The 21,641-nt window shown below is 37.1% G+C and overlaps 1 protein-coding gene across 4 annotated transcripts in view; it reads right to left on the reverse strand.

Annotated features, from left to right (window-relative positions):
• Positions 1-21,641, reverse strand: part of KIF3A (kinesin family member 3A) — an 89,354-nt gene that overhangs the window by 26,653 nt on the left and 41,060 nt on the right. For all 4 annotated transcript variants that reach the window (XM_067731714.1, XM_067731715.1, XM_067731713.1 and 1 more), the window contains exons 5-8: positions 9,865-9,970; positions 5,589-5,728; positions 4,769-4,966; positions 4,290-4,464 (exon numbers count right to left, since the gene is read on the reverse strand). In XM_067731714.1, coding sequence (XP_067587815.1) covers positions 4,290-4,464; positions 4,769-4,966; positions 5,589-5,728; positions 9,865-9,970 — 619 coding nt within the window. The remainder of the gene's footprint in view (positions 1-4,289; positions 4,465-4,768; positions 4,967-5,588; positions 5,729-9,864; positions 9,971-21,641) is intronic.

The raw sequence follows: 21,641 nt of genomic DNA on the forward strand, positions 1-21,641 counted from the left end.
GAAAGAAATCACAGAGTCTCGGGAGAAGAAATTCATTAAACATATTTTGTTCTTTAGGCCTAGAAACAATGACACCCTGGTAGCAATGAGCACACCTAATGCCTAAATCTTGGTTTCTAAATACCATTCTCCAATGAAAGGAGCCAGGGAGAAATAAATGATTTTAAGGCCAGGGTAGGGAAAATAAAAAAATGAGCTCTAAGCATCTGTGGTGCCAGAAAGTGAGGAAGTGCTCAAAAAACAAGTAAACAAACAAACTGATGGGAGCATGTTGACAGGATATATGAACTACCCTGAAGGAACTCCTAATGGCCAAAGCTGGAACAATCTGAACAATAAAATAAATAATATTATTGTATTATAAACCCACAGACTAAAATAATTATCCATGAGTCCATATTGACATAAAAAATACTCAAATAAACAAACAAGTGGGGGAGAAGAGACTGCTTTTCCTTACAGTAGAATTCCAGACACTCCAAACACTAAACATTAGAAGGAACAATGGGAAGAGAATGTCACCATTGAGCAAATGCACAAACTACTGTTGGATGCTAACATTAGTGGAAGAAAGTATGATGAAAAACAGGACCTTTGTATAGTCTCAAAGAATTTGGTTGGCCAAAAGGTTCATTCGGCGGGTTTGCAAAGCAGAAACAGAGACACAGATGTAGAGAACAAACATATGGACACCAAGCGGGGGGTGGGTGGCAGTGGGATGAACTGGGAGACTGGGATAGACATATATACACTAATATGTATAAAATAGATAACTAATAAGAAACTGCTGTATAAAAAATAAAATTTAAAAAGTAAAAATATAAAACATAATTTAACAAAAGGTTCATTCGGTTTTTTTCCATAAGATGGCTCTAGTAGCACTTAGCTGTCTTTAACTTCATTTGAAACAATTCTGTTAGATTGTATGTGACAGCTGTCACATCAACGTGTATTTAAAAAAAAGACTTATCAAAGCTGGTGAATTTTTGTGTACCCATTTTAATATTGAAGATGGAAGAAAAAAAGGAACATTTTTGGCATATTATGCTTTATCATTTCAAGAAAGGTAAAAACGCAACCGAAATGCAAAAAAAGATTTGTGCAGTGTATGGAGAAGGTGCTGTGACTGATCAAATGTGTCAAAAGTGATTTGTGAAGGGTCGTGCTGGAGATTTCTAACTGGATGATGCTCCACAGTCTGGTAAACCAGTTGAAGTTGACAGCAATCAAATCGAGACAGTAACTGAGAACAATCAACGTTATACCACGCAGGAGATAGCCGACATACTCAAAACATGCAAATCAAGCGTTGAAAATCATTTGCCCCAGCTTGGTTATGTTAATCGCTTTGATGTTTGGGTTCCACATAAGTTAGGCAGAAAAAAAAAACACAACTTCTTGACAGTATATCCTAATGCGATTCTCTACACAAATGTAATGAAAACATTCCATTTTTAAAACAAATCGTGATGGGCAATGAAAAGCGGATACTGTACAATAATGTGGAATGGAAGAGATCGTGGGGCAAGCTAAATGAACCACCACCAACCACACCAAAGGCCGGTCTTCATCCAAAGAAGGTGATGTTGTGCATATGGTGGGACTGGAAGGGAGTCCTCTATTATTATTATTACTGGAAGGGAGCTCCTTCCGGAAAATCAAACGATTAATTCCAACATGTACTGCTCCCAGTTACCAACCGAAAGCAGCACTCGATGAAAAGCATCCAGAATTAGTCAACAGAAAATGCATAATCTTCCATCAGGATAACGCAAGACGGCATGTTTCTTTGATGACCAGGCAAAAACTGTTACACCTTGTCTGGGAAGTTCTGATTCATCTGCCATATTCACCTGACATTGCACCTTCAGATTTCCATTTATTTTGGTCTTTACAAAATTCTCTTAATGGAAGAAATTTCAATTCCCTGGAAGACTATAAAAGGCACCTGGAACAGTTCTTTGCTCAAAAAGATAAAAAGTTTTGGTAAGATGGAATTCTGAAGTTGCCTGAACAATGGCAGAAGGTACTGGAACAAAAGGGTGAATATGTTGTTCAATAAAGTTCTTGGTGAAGATGAAAAATGTGTCTTTTATTTTTACTTAAAAACCGAAGGCACTTTTTGGCCAACCCAATATCTCTCCACAAGGTACATATTGATTACAAAGGAAATAATAAAATAGTAGATTTATAGTGGAGAAAATTTGCAGAATAATTATGAGAAAACTATAAATAAATACAAATTGAGGAACATTCTACAAATACATGACCAGTACTCTTCAAAAGCATCAAGATCATGTACAACAAATAAAGACTGAGGAATTGGAGACTGGTGGAAACTAAACAGACATGACAACTAAATGCAATGTGTGATCCACAACTGGATCTTGGACTAGAGGAAAAGGGCATTAGAGAGAAAACTGTCAAAAGTCTAGTAAGGTCTGTGGATTAGTTAATAAGTTTGTACCACTGTGAATTTCCTGGTGTCAATAATTGTACCATGGTTATGTAAGATGCTAACATTAGGGGAAGCTGGCTAATAGGTATATAAGAACTCTCCTTGCTATTGTGAGTTTTCTATAAGTCTAAAATTATTTCAAAATAAAAAGTTAAAAAATTATGCTTTTAATGTTTCTGCCTATTTTTTAACTGTTTTTCTGATTAACTCTATTAAATGGATTATAAAAACAATATGTCCTAAGAGCATAAATAAAATGAAATTTATTAAAAATAAAGTCAGCATTACCATATTATCCAGCAATTCTACCTCTGGGTATATACCCAAAAGAACAAAAGAATTGAAAGCAAGGACTCAAACAGGAATTTGTACACCACATTCATAGTAGCATTATTCACAATAGTCAAAAGATAGAAGCAACCCAAGTGTCCATCAACAGATGAAGGTATAAACAAAACATGGTATATACACACAATGGAATATTATTCAGTCTTAAAAAGGAAGGAAATTCTGACACATGCAACAATATGGATGAACACTGAGGACATTATGTTAAGTAAAATAAGCCAGACACAAAAGGAGACATATTATATGATTCTACTTACACGGGGTACCTAGAATAGTCAAATTCATAGAAATAGAAAGAACAGTGGGTTACCAGGAACTGAGGGAGAGAGAGGGATGGGGAGCTAGTGTTTAATGGGTACAGAGGTTCATTTTGGGATGATTAAAAAGTCCTGGAGATGGATGGTGGTGATGGTTGCAGAATAATGTGAATGTACTTAATGCCACAGAACTGTACACAAAAATAGTTAAAACGGTAATTTTTATGTTATGTATATTTTACCACAATAAAAAAATGTAAAAAAAAGGGTCAGCAAAATAAAGATATGAACTCAATATTAAGAAATCTAAGAAATTTTACATCTTTAAAACATACTGACTATAAATACCACCTAGTGGTCACATTTAAAATACCAAATTCCATTATCTAAGAGGCAGCTCAATTACTGCTTTTCCTCAATAATCTTACTCAAATTTACTGAAGCAGCACCTTCTCCATATATTTGTGATGTTGGCATCTCTGGATTTCATATCTGATCTAACCAGTTTCCCCACAGACTGAAAAGAGGCAATTTCAAAGCCCTTTATTCACCTGGTATGCAAAGGAGCCCTATGCCAGTTAGTTCTTAGCACGAAGATTCAGGAAGTCACTGACTGCCTAATGATGGTTGGTAAATTTCTCGCCCTAATGAATAAGGTCTTCAAATTTTCTAACCTTCTGACATGATATCTTGTTAGAAAAGAATTTCCAAAATAGAATCTCATGTTCAAATTTAAACACGAAAGCATATTTTCAAGGCCATGCAATGAATTTTTACTTAAGAGTAAACTAGGTTTACCCATGACTCTCTGATTGCTTTGTTTACTTCAAATAATAGTGACTGATACCTATCACAAAGAACTCTGGTCATTTTCGCTAAATACATGTATGGTAGAACTTGCTCTTATATAGAGACAAATAAAAATTCATTATTTAATAAGTGGACATATGAAATCTTTACAAAAGATCATGGGGACTGAGATGGAGGTTTAAATTAAATGAATTTTTTTTAAAAAATCAATACACAAATATTATATAATTCTACTTGAGCTTAATATGGAAATGTTAAAGTATGTAAGTATCAATTTGCCTTGCAGAAATATTCCCTTAAATATCAATGTTAGAGGTTCAGAGAATTTTTAATAGGTGGCTTTTTATTAGAACACTTACTGGCTAAACAACATGTTTTTAGCCAACATTAAGATTAATATTTTGAGAAAATGTTACCTTCTTCAAGCTTTTTTTTCAGTTCTTCTATTTCTTTCTGAAACTGACGAAGCAAAGCATCCTTTGGATCTTCATTAATTCTAGCTTTATTTTTAATATTCTTAGCACGATTAGCATACCGCAATGTACTGATGGTTTCATCATAATTGTAATCTGCTGGTCCAATATTTGCACACTGTTGAATTAGGAATACAAAACGTTTTACACTTGACACAAATTAATACTACCATTATGAACATATCAAAAAGAATTCTGGAATATATTTCCATTCCAGTCTTCCTGAAAAAGAGGGCACCACCACATAGGCTTCCAAACAATACAATTATAGACTCGCACACATGGTGTACTAGAAAAAATAACTCCAAATTTTAAAAAGTAAAATAATCAATAGTTTTTTAAATGTTATGAATATTAACTACTGGCATAAGCAGGAATCTTAAATTTTCCTGATGATAACTATACGACCAATTAAGTCTTACCATCATGGTTTTTGAATTTCCTCCTAAGGAATCCTGAAGAAGACGAGTCAATTTAGAGTTACGATAAGGCACATGAGTGCTTTTTCCATCAACCAAGGCAGAAATAACATTACCAAGGGTAGAAAGTGAAAGATTGATTTTTGTAGCTTCTTTCAGGCGCTGCCCAGTAGCTCCAGTTTTTGCTTGTCTTTCTGAACCCTTACAATAAACAGAGACAGAAGTAAAGCTAAAATAAAAAATACAGAATATTCTTCCCAAAGTTCAAAAAAGTATTTTAACGGTAAAAGATCTAATATATCTGGAATTCACTTCAAAATAATACTGGAAGGGAAGAAGTGGCTGAGGGTAGAGATGAAATAGGACTGGCCATGAACTGATAATTGCTGAAGTTGGGTGATGGGTACATGAGAAATCATTATACTATTCTATCTACGTTGTATAGGTTTGAAATAGTCCATAATTAGTAGTAAGTTAAGGGGACTTCCCTAGTGGTCCAGTGGCTAAGACTCCACACTCCCAATGCAGGGAGCCCGGGTTCAATCCCTGGTCAGGGAACTAGATCCCACATGCCGCAACTAAGAGTTCGTGTGCCGCAACTAAAGATCCCGCATGCCACAACAAAGATCGAAGATCCCACGTGCCACAATTAAGACCCGGCGCAGACAAATAAATAAATATTAAAAAAATAATAATAAGTTAAACACATACACAGGTAAAACTTAAAAATTATATTATCACTCCTTTTCACTTGAATTATTATTTGTTTATAAAATAAAAAGAAATCACAAGAGTTATTCTTAAGTAGCATCCTGTTACTTACAGCAAGATCTACAAGATGGAGCTTCCCCATCCTGACATGCATGTTACCATCAACGCCTTTTTCACTGCATTCTATAGTAATTGTAAAGATGGCATGGGAACGGGAACTATGTTCATTCATATTAGTTGCACCAACAGAACCTTGAATAAAGGGAGGAAATTATTTAAAACTATAACAACAGGGAATGCCTTTAAAAATAATTAAATATCCAGAATACTGAATTTCATCAGAGCCAAAAGCCAGAGAGCATGGCTAAAACATAAAAACTTAGGTATATTTAGCCATTATTAGAAATTTCTGACAATTTATGTTGATAACAAAAAACTGTATTTTTTTCACATGAAAGAGGGGATTTGAGAACAAAATACTTAATTTCAAGTATTGCTGGCTTAAAAAATTAACTAATTTACATAAAAAATACATGTTAAATAATTCAAAAAATTAACTGCTGTTTCAGCTGTCTCTAAAAAGTATTATTGATATGTTCTGGGAATCAACCACAGGAATACTTGCATATATACATTAGATGATACAAAGATATTCAGGGAAGAACTGTTTACAACAGCGAGAGATCAGAAACAACCAATATGACAGTGGTTAATCAATTATAGAATAGTCACACTATGAATTACTAAGCAGTCTTTTTTAAAAAAAATAAGGTAGATCTGAATGACATGGAAAGATACCCATAACATATGAAAAAAAGAAAGGAATATAGAGCATAATCCCATTTCTGTAAAACAAAAGCATCCATTCAAAATATGCTAAGAATCTGAGTGTGTATAAATATTTTACATGAATATATTGTGCAAACAAAGAAAAAGATCTGTTTTGTTTTTCACAATAGGCATGTATTGGGTGTTTTTTTCTTAAATTCCAAAGTATTTTAAAAGCAATATGTTAATTTCACCCAATGCCAAAATTATTTTCCTACTATATTCATGTAGAGCTTCTCCATGTGAGCTGTGATTTTACAATTTAAACATTAAAAGGGTACTCTTTATTAGCAAATGGCTATATTATAAGTCAGATAACTAGAAAGTAAATTGCACTGGTAAAGAAAAGTAAAGCCCAATGAAAGAAGGTAAATGGAAAATCAGTGAGGGAAAATGCAAGGATCTGTGATTCCATACTATACTTTTCTGTTTTCTTTTAAATCAAGTTATGAATTTTTAAAATCAATTTTCTCCAAAAATATAAAAAACTAATAAATCTGACACCACTTCAAATCATCTAATCAGATGTAACACACTATACATATTTCCACAGAGTAGTAGGTCTTATTTTACCTTGTTTTTTTTCCACTTAACATTATCTCCTACATATATTTCCATGTAAAAACCAACTTGAAATTTTTACTAAAATTGAGTTATTATCTTACTGGGAGATATTTGAGGTTGTTGCCTATTTTAGTTCTTCATAAGGGACACTAATATGAGCATCTTTGAGTAGATACCTTTCTTTCTCTTTAGAATTATATCCATGGGAAATATTTTCCAAACTGGAACTACCTTATGAAAGGATAGCAATAGTTTTATCACTATGTGATTATCAAAACAAGCTATAGCAGTGTTTTTCAGTTTGGAGTGGGAGAGAAAGTGTAATTTGAAAAAGTCATATTAAATATTTTAATACCCATTGTTTTTGCAATATAAGTAAAGCATGCTATTTATGATTGTGATTTTTCTATATTTCCGGTTATGAAAACAAAGCAATGCAACAGATGTTACGTCAAAAGTGACCTACACTGAACTTTACAATCCCTAGGAGAGAACAGCTTGCAGCAATCAAGTAGACTAAATGATCCAACCTAACACACTGCATAATGGAAATAAAACATTTCCATAGCTGTAATTTTTGTCAAAATATTTATTTTGGAATAAAAAATTAAATTTTTATGTTTTTCAGGGAGGTACAGAAAAACTTATCCCAATCCTTCTCTTCCCCACCCCCCTCGTCCTTGGCAACCACAAGTCTGTTCTCTGTACCTATGAATCTGTTTCCATTTCATAAATGTGTCCATTTGTGTTGTATTTTAGATTCCACATATAAGTGATATTATATGGTATTTGTCTTTTTCTTTCCAACTTAATATGATAATCTCTAGGTCCATCCTTGTTGCCACAAATGGTATTATTTCATTCTTTTTTATGTCTGAGTAATATTCCATTGTGTAATATTCCTTCTTTATCCATTCATCTGTCGATGGACATTTAGGTTGTTTCTATGTCTTGGCTATTGTGAATAGTGCTACTATGAACATAGGGGTGCATGTATCTTTTCAAATTATAGTTTTGTCTGGATATATGTCCAGGAGTGGGATTGCTGGATCATCTGGCAACTCTTATTTTTAGTTTTCTGAGGAACCTCCATACTGTGCTCCATAGCGGCTGCACCAATTTACATTCCCACCAGCAGTGCAGGAGGGCCCTCCCCTGCAGCTAAACCTTTAATTCTTGAACTCAATCTATTTGTTAATGAAGACTATTTTCCTCTCTGCTATCTTAGGTGTTCAAATCTCTTTACCTTCCTTTCATTTTATTTCTCTCATTAGAATTTTTTCATTTTTCCTTAGACAAATCTCACATACTAAGTTAAATTAATTCTTAGGTAGTTAATGGAAGGTTTTGGTCACTATTGTGAATGGAATCTTATGTTAAAAATTTCTTAAGTTAAATAAGCAATACATGAACATATTCCTGGTATAAAAAAATGCAAACATACAAAAAACATAAAGTGAAAGCTCCCTATATCCCTTTCCCCCAATCTTATTTCCCCTTCACTAAAGGTAACCACTATTAAATGTCCTTTCATTTTGTATTTCACATACATACATGTGAACACACACACAAAATACCCAAATATGTAGTTTGATAATTTGGCTTTTTTTATACATGAGATGATGCATTACATACTGTGCTAGTTAGCTTTCTTTTTCCCTTAATATATATCTGGAAAGTCTTTTGGGTCTCTACATGTAGATTTAACTCACTGTTTTGTTGGGTTTTTTTTACAGCTCCATTATAGTCCATAATATTTTTGCACCATAATTTATATAACCGATTTTTTATTGACAGTTATTTAGGTTGTGTCAAACTTTTTGCTATTACAAGTAATGCTGTAATAAGGTATTTTTTTGTTTACACCAAAAAATATTTTTCTAGAATATATATCTACAAATAGAAACAGTGGGTCAAAGGAATGCATCCTTAAAAATTTCAACAGATACAGTTATCCTGCCCTTCAAAAAGGCTGTATATTCCCATCACCATTGCCCATTTCCTTAGAGCCTCACCAACCTGGATATCCTTTCATCCAAACTGATGGGTAAAACATCTCCCATTGTTGTTTGAATATGCATTTTCCTGATTACTTGTGAAGTCAAACATCCTTTCATATACTTACTGCTGTGTATAGTTCTTCTATGAATAACATAGTCATAAACATCTTTTGCTCATTTTCCTGTTAAAATTTTGGTATTTTTCTATTATTTGGTTTATAAGAATACAATTGAATTTAAAGAATTTTTGCTTTGTTTCCTTGAGTTTGCTAGATTTTTAGTCTAGTCACAAAAATCTAAAAAACAAAAAAAGGTTATTTCCTATGTTCTCTTCTTTTACCTCTAATCTCTAATTGCTGTTAGTAACATCATTAGTACTAGGCCTGGGGCATCAGCAATATTGCTGAAACTTTTTATTCTTTAGAAAAAACTTGAAACAATTACTAAAAAGAATGCCACTTTATTTAATTTTGTTTGCTTTTCTTGTCAACAAAAGGGAGGCATTATACTGCCTGGTTAATGCTGACTAATGGTGTAGATTCAAATGCTCACTCTGCTACTTAAGTAGTATATGACCTGGACAATTTACTTTAAGTCTCAGTTTCCTCATTCATAACATAGGAATTTAATACCTTCATAGCCCATTTTGAGGATTAAAAGAGATCATTCTTATAAAGCATTTGAACAAGCACTTGCCACACAGTAAGTAAGTACTCAATAAATGTTACCAATATTATTATTACTAACAAGAGACAGCGATATGAGTCTCAAAGATATAGCACTATTGCTAAGTAACAAAATTTTGGTCAGCATGGAAAGCAATCTGTGATATCTTTCATTCATATATGCTTTCCACATAGTAAATAGTCAAAGAGGAAGGGTTTTCAAGAAACCTAAAAATCCAATCTTTACGGCGCAAAATGCCATACCAGGTTTGCTTCTAAAAGAGCCTACTCCACACATAAATGTTTAATCACAATTAAGCACTATACTTACGATTTTTGTGGCCCAGTGTCATAATTCTATCCATATCATCAGCATTATTTACCACATAAGCTGATAAATCCTTGATATAAACTCCCACATCAGGTCTTTCTTTAACCTAAAAAAAAAATCATACAGACTTTACACATATATCCATAATTCTTCCACAGTTATTTATTGAATACTACATGTTGGACACTGTGCTAGAGAGTGAGGATACAGTGATGAACAAGGTAGACAGTTTCTACACTAGTGGGGGTAACAATCTACAGGGAGAACATACAAATGAATAATTACACACACAAATTATTTTATTTTATTTTATTTTATTTCAATTGTGATAATGCCATGAAGAAAAAAAAATATAGGAAAGTATAAGAATACAATATAGGGACTTCCCTGGTGGCGAAGTGGTTAAGAATCCACCTGCCAATGCAGGGGACACTGGTTTGTGCCCTGGTTCAGGAAGACCCCACATGCCACAGAGCAACTAAGCCTGTGTGCTACAACTACTGAGCCTGCACTCTAGAGCCCGCGAGCCACAACTACTGAGCCTGTGTGCCACAACTACTGGAGCACCTAGAGCTCATGCTCCACAACGAGAAGCCACTGCAATGAGAAGCCCGCGCACCGCAACAAAGAGTAGCCCCCCCCGCCGCAACTAGAGAAAGCCTGTGAGCAGCAGTGAAGGCCCGATGCAGTCAAAAATAAATATTTATGAATAAAAAAAAGAATGCATTATAGACAGACTTAAGCTAGTGATGCAGGGACAGGATAAGTTCCCCAAGATGATGTTTAAGCTAAGACTTGAAGAAATAGGAGGTAGACAATCTGTGTTAGAACAACAGGAAAACACTATGTGCAAGAATCCTGAAATGAGAAAAAAACTAGGTTTTTCTGTTTTGTTTAGTTTTGTTTTGCGGTACATGGGCCTTCACTGCTGTGGCCTCTCCCGCCGCGGAGCACAGGCTCCGGACGCACAAGCTCAGCAGCCGTGGCTCACGGGCCCAGCCGCTCCGTGGCATGTGGGATCTTCCCGGACCGGGGCACGAACCCATGTCCCCTGCATCGGCAGGCGGACTCTCAACCACTGCGCCACCAGGGAAGCCCGGTTTTGATTTTTTTTTAGTATTCAGTAAGAGTTTATTGTGCACAAAAGAACAGTTTGTGAACTGGGAATCTTCAAACTCAAAACCAATGTGAAGCTCAGAGGCATGACATAACAGGATGACTTAGGAAGTGAAAACCAGGAAGTTGTCTAAACGAAGACAGAGGTTGCCTCCTCTTAATCAGTCACTTGGAAGTAAGGCCAGCCTGGCTTGGGAGCTCTATGAACATGACCCAGGGAGGCAAGTAGTGCAGGGGCTGCGTTCCAGGAGATGTGAGCTCTGGTCCCAACAACAGCTCTCAACCTAAAAACTAGGTATTTTAAAAAATAAAAACCAACGAAACAAACAAAAGCCAGGGAAAGGGTAGGTGGCAGGGGGGGAAATAGGTGGGATATCTGGCTACAGAGGTAGCCAGATAAGATTAAGAGGCAGAGATAAGATTAAGAATAGTAATTGGTCTTTTTTTTTTTATTATTGAACTGCAGTTGATATACAATATGTTGGTTTCTGGTGCACAGCAAGGTGACTCAGTTATATATATGTATATGTATATACATATATATACACACACACATATACATATTCTTTTCCATTATGGTTTATTACAGGATATTGAATATAGTCCCCTGTGCTATACAGTAGGACCTTGTTGTTTATCCATTCTATATATAATAGTTTGCATCTGCTTATCCCAGACCCCCAATCCATCCCTCCCCTATCCCCCTCTGCCTTGGCAACCACAAGTCTGTTCTCTATGTCTGTGAGTCTGTTTCATAAATAAGTTCATTTGAGTCATATTTTAGATTCCACATATAAGTGACATTGTGTGATATTTGTCTTTCTGACTTACTTCATTTAGAATGATAATCTCTAGGTTGATCCACATTGCTGCAAATGGCATTATTTCATTCCTTTTTATGGCTAAATAGTATTCCATTGTGTGTGTGTGTGTGTGTGTGTGTGTGTGTGTATATATATATATATATATATATATACACACACACACCACATCTTCTTTATCCATTCATCTGTTGATGGACATTTAGGTTGCTTCTGTGTCTTGGCTATTGTAAGTAGTGCTGCTATGAACACTGGGGTGCATGTATCTTTTCAAATTGTAGTTTTGTTTGGATATATACCCAGAAATGGGATTGCTAGATCATATAGTAACTCTATTTTAAGTTTTCTGAGGAATCTCCATACTGTTTTCCACAGTGGCTGCACCAATTTACAGTTCCACCAACAGTATAAGAGGGTTCCCTTTTCTCCACAGCCTCTCCAGAATTTGTTATTTGTAGACCTTTTGATGATGGCCATTCTGACCAGTGTGAGGTGGTACCTCATTGTAATTTTGATTTGCACTCCTCTAATTATTGGTCTTTATCTTAACAGCAATTTGAAGCCACTGGAGTATTTCACACAGCTGAATGAAATAATCAGATCTATGGTATCCATGTAAAAATATTACCTTTCCATGAGTAACTTTATGAGAACTTTTACCCAACTTGAAGGCTGTATTTGGGATATATTTATTTAAAATACAGACAGTATTTTAATACTATCTGTAAAATACAAATAGAAATACAAAATTCACTTTTCAAGGCCCTAGAAGTCACATCCAACAAATCAACAGAATAAAGTGAAACTGAGGCCTGTGGCTGCCAGTGGCGCGAGCCATTCCAAAGGTCGTAAGACTGCACAAAGATGATAAACAAAAGTTTATATCAGAAACAAAAGTCACAAAGGCAAATACTCTAAATTCTAGCTGTTGATCTTAAATCTAGTTAGAGGTTTTAGGTTTCTTTAGTCTCTCTTTTTTTTTTTTTTTTTTGCAGTACGTGGGCCTCTCACTGTTGTGGCCTCTCCCGTTGCGGAGCACAGGCTCCGGACATGCAGGCTCAGCGGCCATGGCTCATGGGCCCAGCCGCTCCACGGCATGTGGGATCTTCCTAGACCAGGGCACAAACCCGTGTCCCCTGCATCAGCAGCAGACTCTCAACCACTGCGCCACCAGGGAAGCCCTCTTTAGTCTCTTTTATGATATATTTATACATTAGGAAAAATTACCTTTTTTCTGTCATGAGATATACATTAAGCCCTAATTTTACTAGTAGTAAAGAAATCTGTTGGTCTCTATAAACCAGTGGGTTTCAAACTGTGCTCTGACAAGCACTAGAGGGTCCATGGTGGCAATGAGGGGGCCATTGTGTGAGTTTGGGGGCTCTCAGACCTAGACACAAGTTCTAAAGAGAGCTTTACTTTCATGTATTTTATAGATTGGGCTTCCACATAAGGTTTGGTTTGATTCAACTGTTTAATGGCTTTAAATCTTTTAAAATGTCTGAATATTACTGGTTTATATCAACGCTTCTCAGAAAAATCTATGGTAAAGAATTATACATATATTTCTAATGTGGAAAGTGATATCTCTGAAAAATACAAAAATCATACACTTGGATACCATGACAATGTCAAATTACTATAAAAGTTTTTAAGCATGTACTTTCATTTACTATTCTCATCTCATTGCAGACTGAAAACAAACATTCTTCAAACCGGCATCAGTCTGCAAAGTCTACGGTCATTCCAATCACAAGATATTAATTCCATATTCAATTATTAATTATAGATAAACTAATTAGACATGAAGAAACTGAATATGATTCTGAAATAAAGCAGGACCCTGAGACAAGATGGCAGATAGAAGGACATGCGCTCACCCTGTATCAAGAAAACACCAAAATCACAACTAACTGGTAAGCAACCATCGAAAAAAAAAACACTACAACCTACCAAAAAAGATATCCTACATCCAAAGACAAAGGAGAAGCCACAAGAAGACATTAGAAGGGGCTCAATCGCAATAAAATCAAATCCCGTATCTGCTGGGTAGGTGACCCACAAACTGGAAAATAATTATATCGCAGATGTTCTCCCACAGGGGTGAAAGTTCTGAGCCTCACTTCAGGCTTCCTATCCTGGGGGTCTGGCATTGAGAGGAGAAGCCCCCAGAGCATCTGGCTTTGAAGGCCAGTGGGGTTTGATTGCAGGAATTCCACAGGACTGGGGGAAAGAGGAACTCTACTCTTGGAGGGCACACACAAGGTCTCATGTGCACCAGTGCCAAGGGAAAAAAGCAGTGACCTCATAAGAGCCTGGGCCAGACCTACCTGCTGGTCTTGGAGAGTCTCCTGGGGAGGCAGGAGTTGGCTATGAATCACTGTGGGGACAAAGACACCGGCGGCAGTAGTTCTAGGGAGTACTCACTGGCATGAGTCCTCCTGGAGGCTGCCATTTTTTCACCAAGACCTGGCGTCACCCAACAGCCTGTAGTGGTGGGATTCCTCAGGCCAAACAACCAACAGGGCGGTAACACAGCCCCACCCATCAGAAGACAGCCTGCCTAAAGTTTTCCTGAGCCCACAGCTGCCTGCTAAACAGCCCCCTTGACACGGCCCTGCCCACCTGAGGGACAATACCCAGCTCAACTCACCAGTGGGCAGGAACCAGTTCCCCCCACCAGGAAGCCTGCACAAGCCTCTTAGACCAGTCTCATCCACCAGGGGGCAGACAGCAGAAGCAACAAGAACTACAGCCTTGCAGCTGGTGGAATGGAAACCACGATCACAGAAAGGTAGACAAAATGAGATGGCTGATGACTACGTCCCAGACGAAGGAAGAAGATAAAACCCCAGAAGAACAACTAAGTGAAATGGAGATAGGCAATCTACACGAAAAAGAATTCAGAGTAATGATAGTAAAGATGATCCAAGATCTCAGAAAAAGAATGGAGGCACAGACTGAGAAGATACAGGAAATGTTTAACAAAGAGCTAGAAGATCTAAAGAACAAACAAACAGAGATGAACAACACAATAACTGAAATGAAAAATACGCAAGATGGAATCAATAGCAGAGTAAATGAGGCAGAAAAATGGATACGTAAGCTGGAAGACAGAATGCTGGAAATCACTGCTGTGGAACAGAATTTTTAAAAAAGAATGAAAAATGAGAACAGTCTCAGACACCTCTGGGACGACGTTAAACACACTGACATTCACATTATAGAGATCTCAGAAGTAGAAGCGTGAGAGAAAGGACCTAAGAAAATATTTGAAGAGATAATAGCTGAAAACTTCCCCAACATGGTAAAGGAAACAGTCACCCAAGTCCAGGAAGTGCAAAGGGTCCCAGGCCAGGTAAACCCAAGGAGGAACATACCAAAACATGTAGTAATCAAATTGACAAAAATTAAAGACAAAGAGAAAAATATTAAAAGCAACAAAGGAAAAGCAACAAATAACTTAAAAGGGAATCCACATAAGGTTATCAGCTGATTTTTCAGCAGAGACTCTGCAGGCCAGAAGGGAGTGGCATGATATATTTAAAGTGAAATCAGTGCTTTGTGACCACCCAGAGGGGTGGGATAGAGAGGGTGGAAGGGAGACGCAAGAGGGAGGGGATATGGGGATATATGTATATGCATAGCTGATTCAAAGCAGAAACTAACACACCACTGTAAAGCAATTATACTCCAATAAAGATGTTAAAACAAACAAACAAACAAACAAAAATAAAGTGATGAAAGGGAAGAACCTACAACCAAGAATACTCTATCCAGCAAGGCTCTCATTTAGATTTGATGGAGAAATCTAAAGCTTGCCAGACAAGCAAAACCTAAGAGAATTCAGCACCACCAAACCAGCTTTGCAACAAATGCTAAAGGAACTTCTCTAGGCAGAAAAAAAAAGGACGTAAATACACACAATAAAATTATGAATAGAAAAGCTCACCAGTAAAGGCAAATATATGTTAAAGGTAGGAAATCATCCACACACAAATACAATATCAAAACCAGCAATCAAGAGGAGAGTACAAATGCAGGATTCTGGAAATGCATTTGAAATTAAAAGACCAGCAACTTAAATCAATCTTGTTTACATATAGAATACTATATCAAAACTTCATGGTAACGGCAAATCAAAAATCTGCAATAGATACACACACAAAAAAGCAAAAAGAATTCAAACACAACTCTAAAGTTAGTCATCAAATCACAAAGGAAGAGAACAAAAGAGGAAGGGGAGAAATAAGACCTACAAAAACAAATCCAAAACAATTAACAAAATGGCAATAAGAACATACTTATCAATAATTACCTTAAATGTAAATGGATTAAATGCTCCAACCAAAAGACACAGACTGCTGAATGGATACAAAAACAAGACCTGTATAGATGCTGTCTACAAGGGACCCGCTTGAGATCTAGGGACACATACAGACTGAAAGTGAGGGGATGGAAAAACGTCTTCCATGCAAATGAAAATCAAAAGAAAGCTGGAGTAGCAATACTCGTTTCAGACAAAACAGATTTTAAAATAAAGACTGTTACAAGAGACAAAGAAGGACACTACATAATGATCAAGGAATCAATCCAAGAAAAAGATAACAATTCTAAATATATGCACCCAACACAGGAGCACTTCAATATATAAGGCAAATGTTAAGACCCACAAAAGGAGAAACTGACAGTAACAGTAATTGTGAGGGACGTGAACACTCCACTTTCAACAATGGACAGATCATCCAGACAGAAAATCAATAAGGAAAAACAGGCCTTAAATGACACATTAGAACAGATGGACTTAATTTATATTTATAGAGCATTCCATTCAAAAGCAGCAGAATACCCATTCTTCTCAAGTGCACATGGAACATCCTCCAGGATTGACCACCTGCTGGGCCACAAAGACTTGGTAAGTTTAAGAAAATTAAAATCATATGAGGACTTCCCTGGTGGTGTGGTGGTTAAGAATCCGCCTGCCAATGCAGGGGACACAGGTTTGAGCCCTGGTCCACAAAGATCCCACATGCCGCGGAGCAACTAAGTCCATGCACCACAACTGATCCTGAGCTCTAGACCCCAAGAGCCACAACTACTGTGCCCACGTGCCGCAACTACTGAAGCCCATGTGCCTAGAACCTGTGCTCCGCAACAAGAGAAGCCACCGCAGTGAGAAGCCCGCTGACCACAACGAAGAGTAGTCCCCGCTCGCCACAACTAGAGAAAGGCCGCACACAGCAACAAAGACCAACACAGCCAAAAATAAATAAATAAATTTATTTTAAAAAGTCATATCAAGCATCTTTTCCAACCACAATGCTCTGAGATTAGAAATCAATTATAAGGAAAAAAAACTATAAAGAACACAAACACGTAGAGGCTAAACAATATGCTACTAAACAACCAATGGATAACTGAAGAAATCAAAGAGAAAATTTAAAAATACCTAGAGACAAATGAAAATGAAAGCACAACTATCCAAAACCTATGGGATGCAGCGAAAGCAGTTCTCAGAGGGAAGTTTATAGCAATATAATCTTACCTCAGGAAACAAGACAAATCTCAAATAAACCTAACCTTACACCTAAAGCAATTAGAGAAAGAACAAACAAAACCAAATAGAAGGAAAGAAATCATAAAGATCAGAGCAGAAATAAATGAAATAGAGATAAAACAATAGAAAATATCAATCAAATTAAAAGCTGGTTCTTTGAAAAGATAAACAAAATTGATAAACCTTTAGCCAGACTCATCAAGAAAAAAAAGGAGAGGTCTCAAATCAATAAAATTGAAATGAAAAAGGAGAAGTTACAATGGACACCAAAGAAATACAAAGAAATACAGAGGACCATAAAAGACTACTACAAGCAACTATACGCCAATAAATTGGACAACCTGGAAGAAATGCACAAATTCTTAGAAAGGTACAACCTTCCAAAACTGAACCAGGAAGAAAAAGAAAATACAAAGAGACCAAACCCATGCACCTATGGTCACCTAATCTATGACAAAGGAAGCAAGAATATACAATGGAGAAAAGACAGTCTCTTCAATAAGTGGTGCTGGGAAAACTGGACAGCTACATGTAAATGAATGAAATTAGAACACTCCCTAACACCATACACAAAAATAAACTCAAGTGGATTAAAAGCCTAAATGTAAGGCCGAATACAATAAAACTCTTAGAGGAAAACATAAGCAGAACACTCTGACATAAATTGCAGAAAGATCTTTTTCAATCTACCTTCTAGAGTAATGAAAAGAAAAATAAACAAATGGGACCAAATTAAAACTTAAAAGCTTTTGCACAGCAAAGGAAACCATAAACAAAATGAAAAGACAACTTACAAAACGGGAGAAAATATTTGCAAACAAAGCGACCAGCAAGGGATCACTCTCCAAAATATACAAACAGCTCATGCAGGTCTATATCAAAAAACGAACAACCCAATCAAAAAATGGGTAGAAGATCTAAATAGACATTTCTCCAAAGAAGACATACAGGATGGCTAAAAAGCACCAAGTATTAGATAAACAAAACACTAATTATTAGAGAAATGCAAATCAAAACTACACAGTATCACCTCACACCAGTCAGAATAGCCATCATCAAAAATTCTACAACCAATTAATGCTGGAGAGGGTGTGGAGAAAAGGGAACTCTCCTACACTGTTGGTGGGAATGTAAATTGGTACAGCCACTATGGAGAACAGTATGAAGCTTCCTTAAAAAACTAAAACATAACTACCATATGATCCACCAATCCCACTCCTGGGTATATATCCAGAGAAAACCATAATTTGAAAAGATATACGCACCCCAATGTTCATTGGAGCACTATTTACAATAGCCAGGACGTGGAAGCAACCTAAATGTCCATCGACAGAAGAATGGATAAAGAAGATGTGGTTGGGGCTTCCCTGGTGGCGCAGTGGTTGAGAATCTGCCTGCCAATGCAGGGGACACGGGTTTGAGCCCTGGTCTGGGAAGATCCCACATGCCGCAGAGCAACTAGGCCCGTGAGCCACAACTACTGAGCCTGTGTATCTGGAGCCTGTGCTCCGCAACAAGAGAGGCCATGATAGTGAGAGGCCCGCGCACCGCGATGAAGAGTGGCCCCCGCTTGCCGCAACTAGAGAAAGCCCTCGCACAGAAACGAAGACCCAACACAGCCAAAAATAAATAAATTAATTAAAAAAAGAGGTGGTACATTTATACAATGGAATATTATTCAGCCATTAAAAAGAATGAAATAATGCCATTAGCAGCAACACGGATGAACCTAGAGATTATCATACTAAGTGAAGTCAGTCAGAGAAAGACAAATATCATATATCACTTCTAGGCAGAATCTGTAAAATATGATACAAATGAACTTATTTACAAAATAGAAACAGTCTCACAGACTTAGAAATCAAATTTATGGCTACCAAAGGGTAAAGGTTGGGGGGAAGAATAAATTGGGAGTTTGGGATTGACATATATACACTAATATATTTAAAATAGATAACCAACCAGGACCTACTGTATAGCACAGGGAACTCTACTCAATACTCTGTAATAAGCTAAATGGGAAAAGGATTTGAAAAAGATTAGAATTATATGCATATGTATAATTTAATCACTTTGCTGTACACCTGAAACTAACACAACATTGTAAATCGACTATACTCCAATAAAAATAAAATAAAAAAAGGCAGGACCTTGCGGGACCCTCCCAAGTAAAAAAAAGCCCCTCCACATCCCCCATTTCTTGTTTGTAGAAAAAGGATTTAGTCTCCCAGGCTTTTCCTGAATTCCAAAGAGCAGAGTCAAGCAGTTACAAAGGAAGTGAAGGAATGCAGAAACAAAAGAAAACCAGTCAAAAAACTGCTTTTTATAGCTGAAACAATAGTTCAGGTATAAAACAGAGTCCTAGTTCCTCCTCAAGGAATATATAAAACAATCTCATGTGTATCTTGGAGTTGTTCTGTAGAAACCAAGACCCCCATCCAGGTTGAGGATGATGACTACAGGCAGACCACAAGCACTAGACCTCAGACTGGACTAAACCAGGAGGTTGATGATTAAGATTCCCAAAATATCACCGTTACCTCACCACCAACCAATCAGAAGTCATGCACCCTGCAACACTCACCGCAAACGTTGCCTTTAAAAACCCATCCTGAAAAGAAGCCATTAGGGAGTTTGAGCCTTCTGAACATGAGCTTGCTTGGTGCCCTGCAATAAAACAGTGTACTTTCCTTCAACACAACCCAGTGTCAGTAAATTTGCCTTGCTGTGTGGCACGCAAGCAGACCCAAGTTTGGTTCAGTAACAATTTTGGTGACCATGAAGGGACAGTCATCCTGAGTGGCATCTCACTCATGGTACATCAGCCCTGGGCTGACACTGGCACTCAGATTTTGTCCAGCAGGTGCCTGAGTACTTTTGTCTCAGGGACAGCCCCAAGTGCTTGCCACTAACTAGGCAGCACTGGCCCATGGTGTTTTCGATTCACTGGTAAAGGAAACAAGGCTCTGGTCCTTGTGTAAGACGTCTCTGGTAAGTGGTGTAACCTCGTGTGTGACAACACCAGGGCATTCTTCCCTACTGGGTTGCCTTGATTGGAATTTTACTTTTTTGTGGGGGAAGGTGTATGACATGGTCATCTTGTTTTGAGCAGAGTACCACTTTAATTGGACTTTCCCTTCTGGATCAAGGAGTCCCTTGGCCATCCAGCACCGCCTGAGCAGTAATTGAGAAACTCCCTGTTAGACCAAGGCTCATCTGCACCCCTGTCTGGAATGGTAGGTAGGAAACTTTCCATTCTCATTCTAGGAAACTGTGACCCTGAGAAGACTCTGGATACTGATCTGCCAGTCTATCTGTTTCTGGTAATAGCAGCCGTGTGAAAGAATAATGGGTAATGAGAGCTCTGTTCTATCTTGTAGTCCCCTAGGGTGGATTTTGCAAAACTGGAAGAACTGCAGCTATGCTCCCATGAAAAGAAAGAGAATGATATTTTACTGTAACACCACATGGCCCCAATATTCCTTAGGCTCTGATGAACAATGGCCCCTCAGTGGTCTTTAGACTATAATACCTACATTCAACTAGAACTGTTTTTTTGTTGTTGTTGTTGTTGTTGTTGTTTTTAGAACTGTTTTTTAAAAGGGAAAGAAAATGGGATAAAATTCCTTATGCATAGGCTTTTATGATATTGTATCAAAGTGAGCCTTCTGGAATTAGTTTGACTTTTATCTCGGGTGTCTTAGTACATGAGTTTGAATCCTGTTTTCTCTCTGGTTTTGACCCTCATTAGGGGATCCTGGCCCTGGTTTGGGAGGAGATCCCACCAGGAGGAAAAAGAGGAAATTAAAGGATTAATCGTTCTCAGAGATACCCCTGATATTGACTCTCATTAGAGGGCCTTGGTCTTTACCTTTGTTAGAGAGTCCTGGTAACTTAAATGTGGTCTAGACAGTCCTAAAAACTAATAGCTTAAATTCAGTCATGAGTCTGGGTCAGCGCCAGCAAGTTCACCTAGAAATGAGGCACATGAATGTGAGTGAGTGGTATGTATTACTGTCTATTATTGTTATTTGTTTATGAAAGTTAAAAAAAATTGGATGGTAATGCTAGCAAAGAATTTTTATCAAAAACACAGAAATTTAATTTGTATAACAAACAGTTTATAACGCCAAAACAATGAATCTCAATGGCAGCAGTTACTCCCCTGCCCAGAATGTTTTAGAAGTTTGTGGGGGACATTTCTGGTTCACTTGAGGACGCTATTAGTATTCATAGGCAGGGGCCTGGGATACTAAACACCTTGAAATGAAATGGGTCACAGT

This window comes from Pseudorca crassidens, chromosome 3, assembly GCF_039906515.1.
Source record: "Pseudorca crassidens isolate mPseCra1 chromosome 3, mPseCra1.hap1, whole genome shotgun sequence".
Taxonomy (NCBI): domain Eukaryota; kingdom Metazoa; phylum Chordata; class Mammalia; order Artiodactyla; family Delphinidae; genus Pseudorca; species Pseudorca crassidens.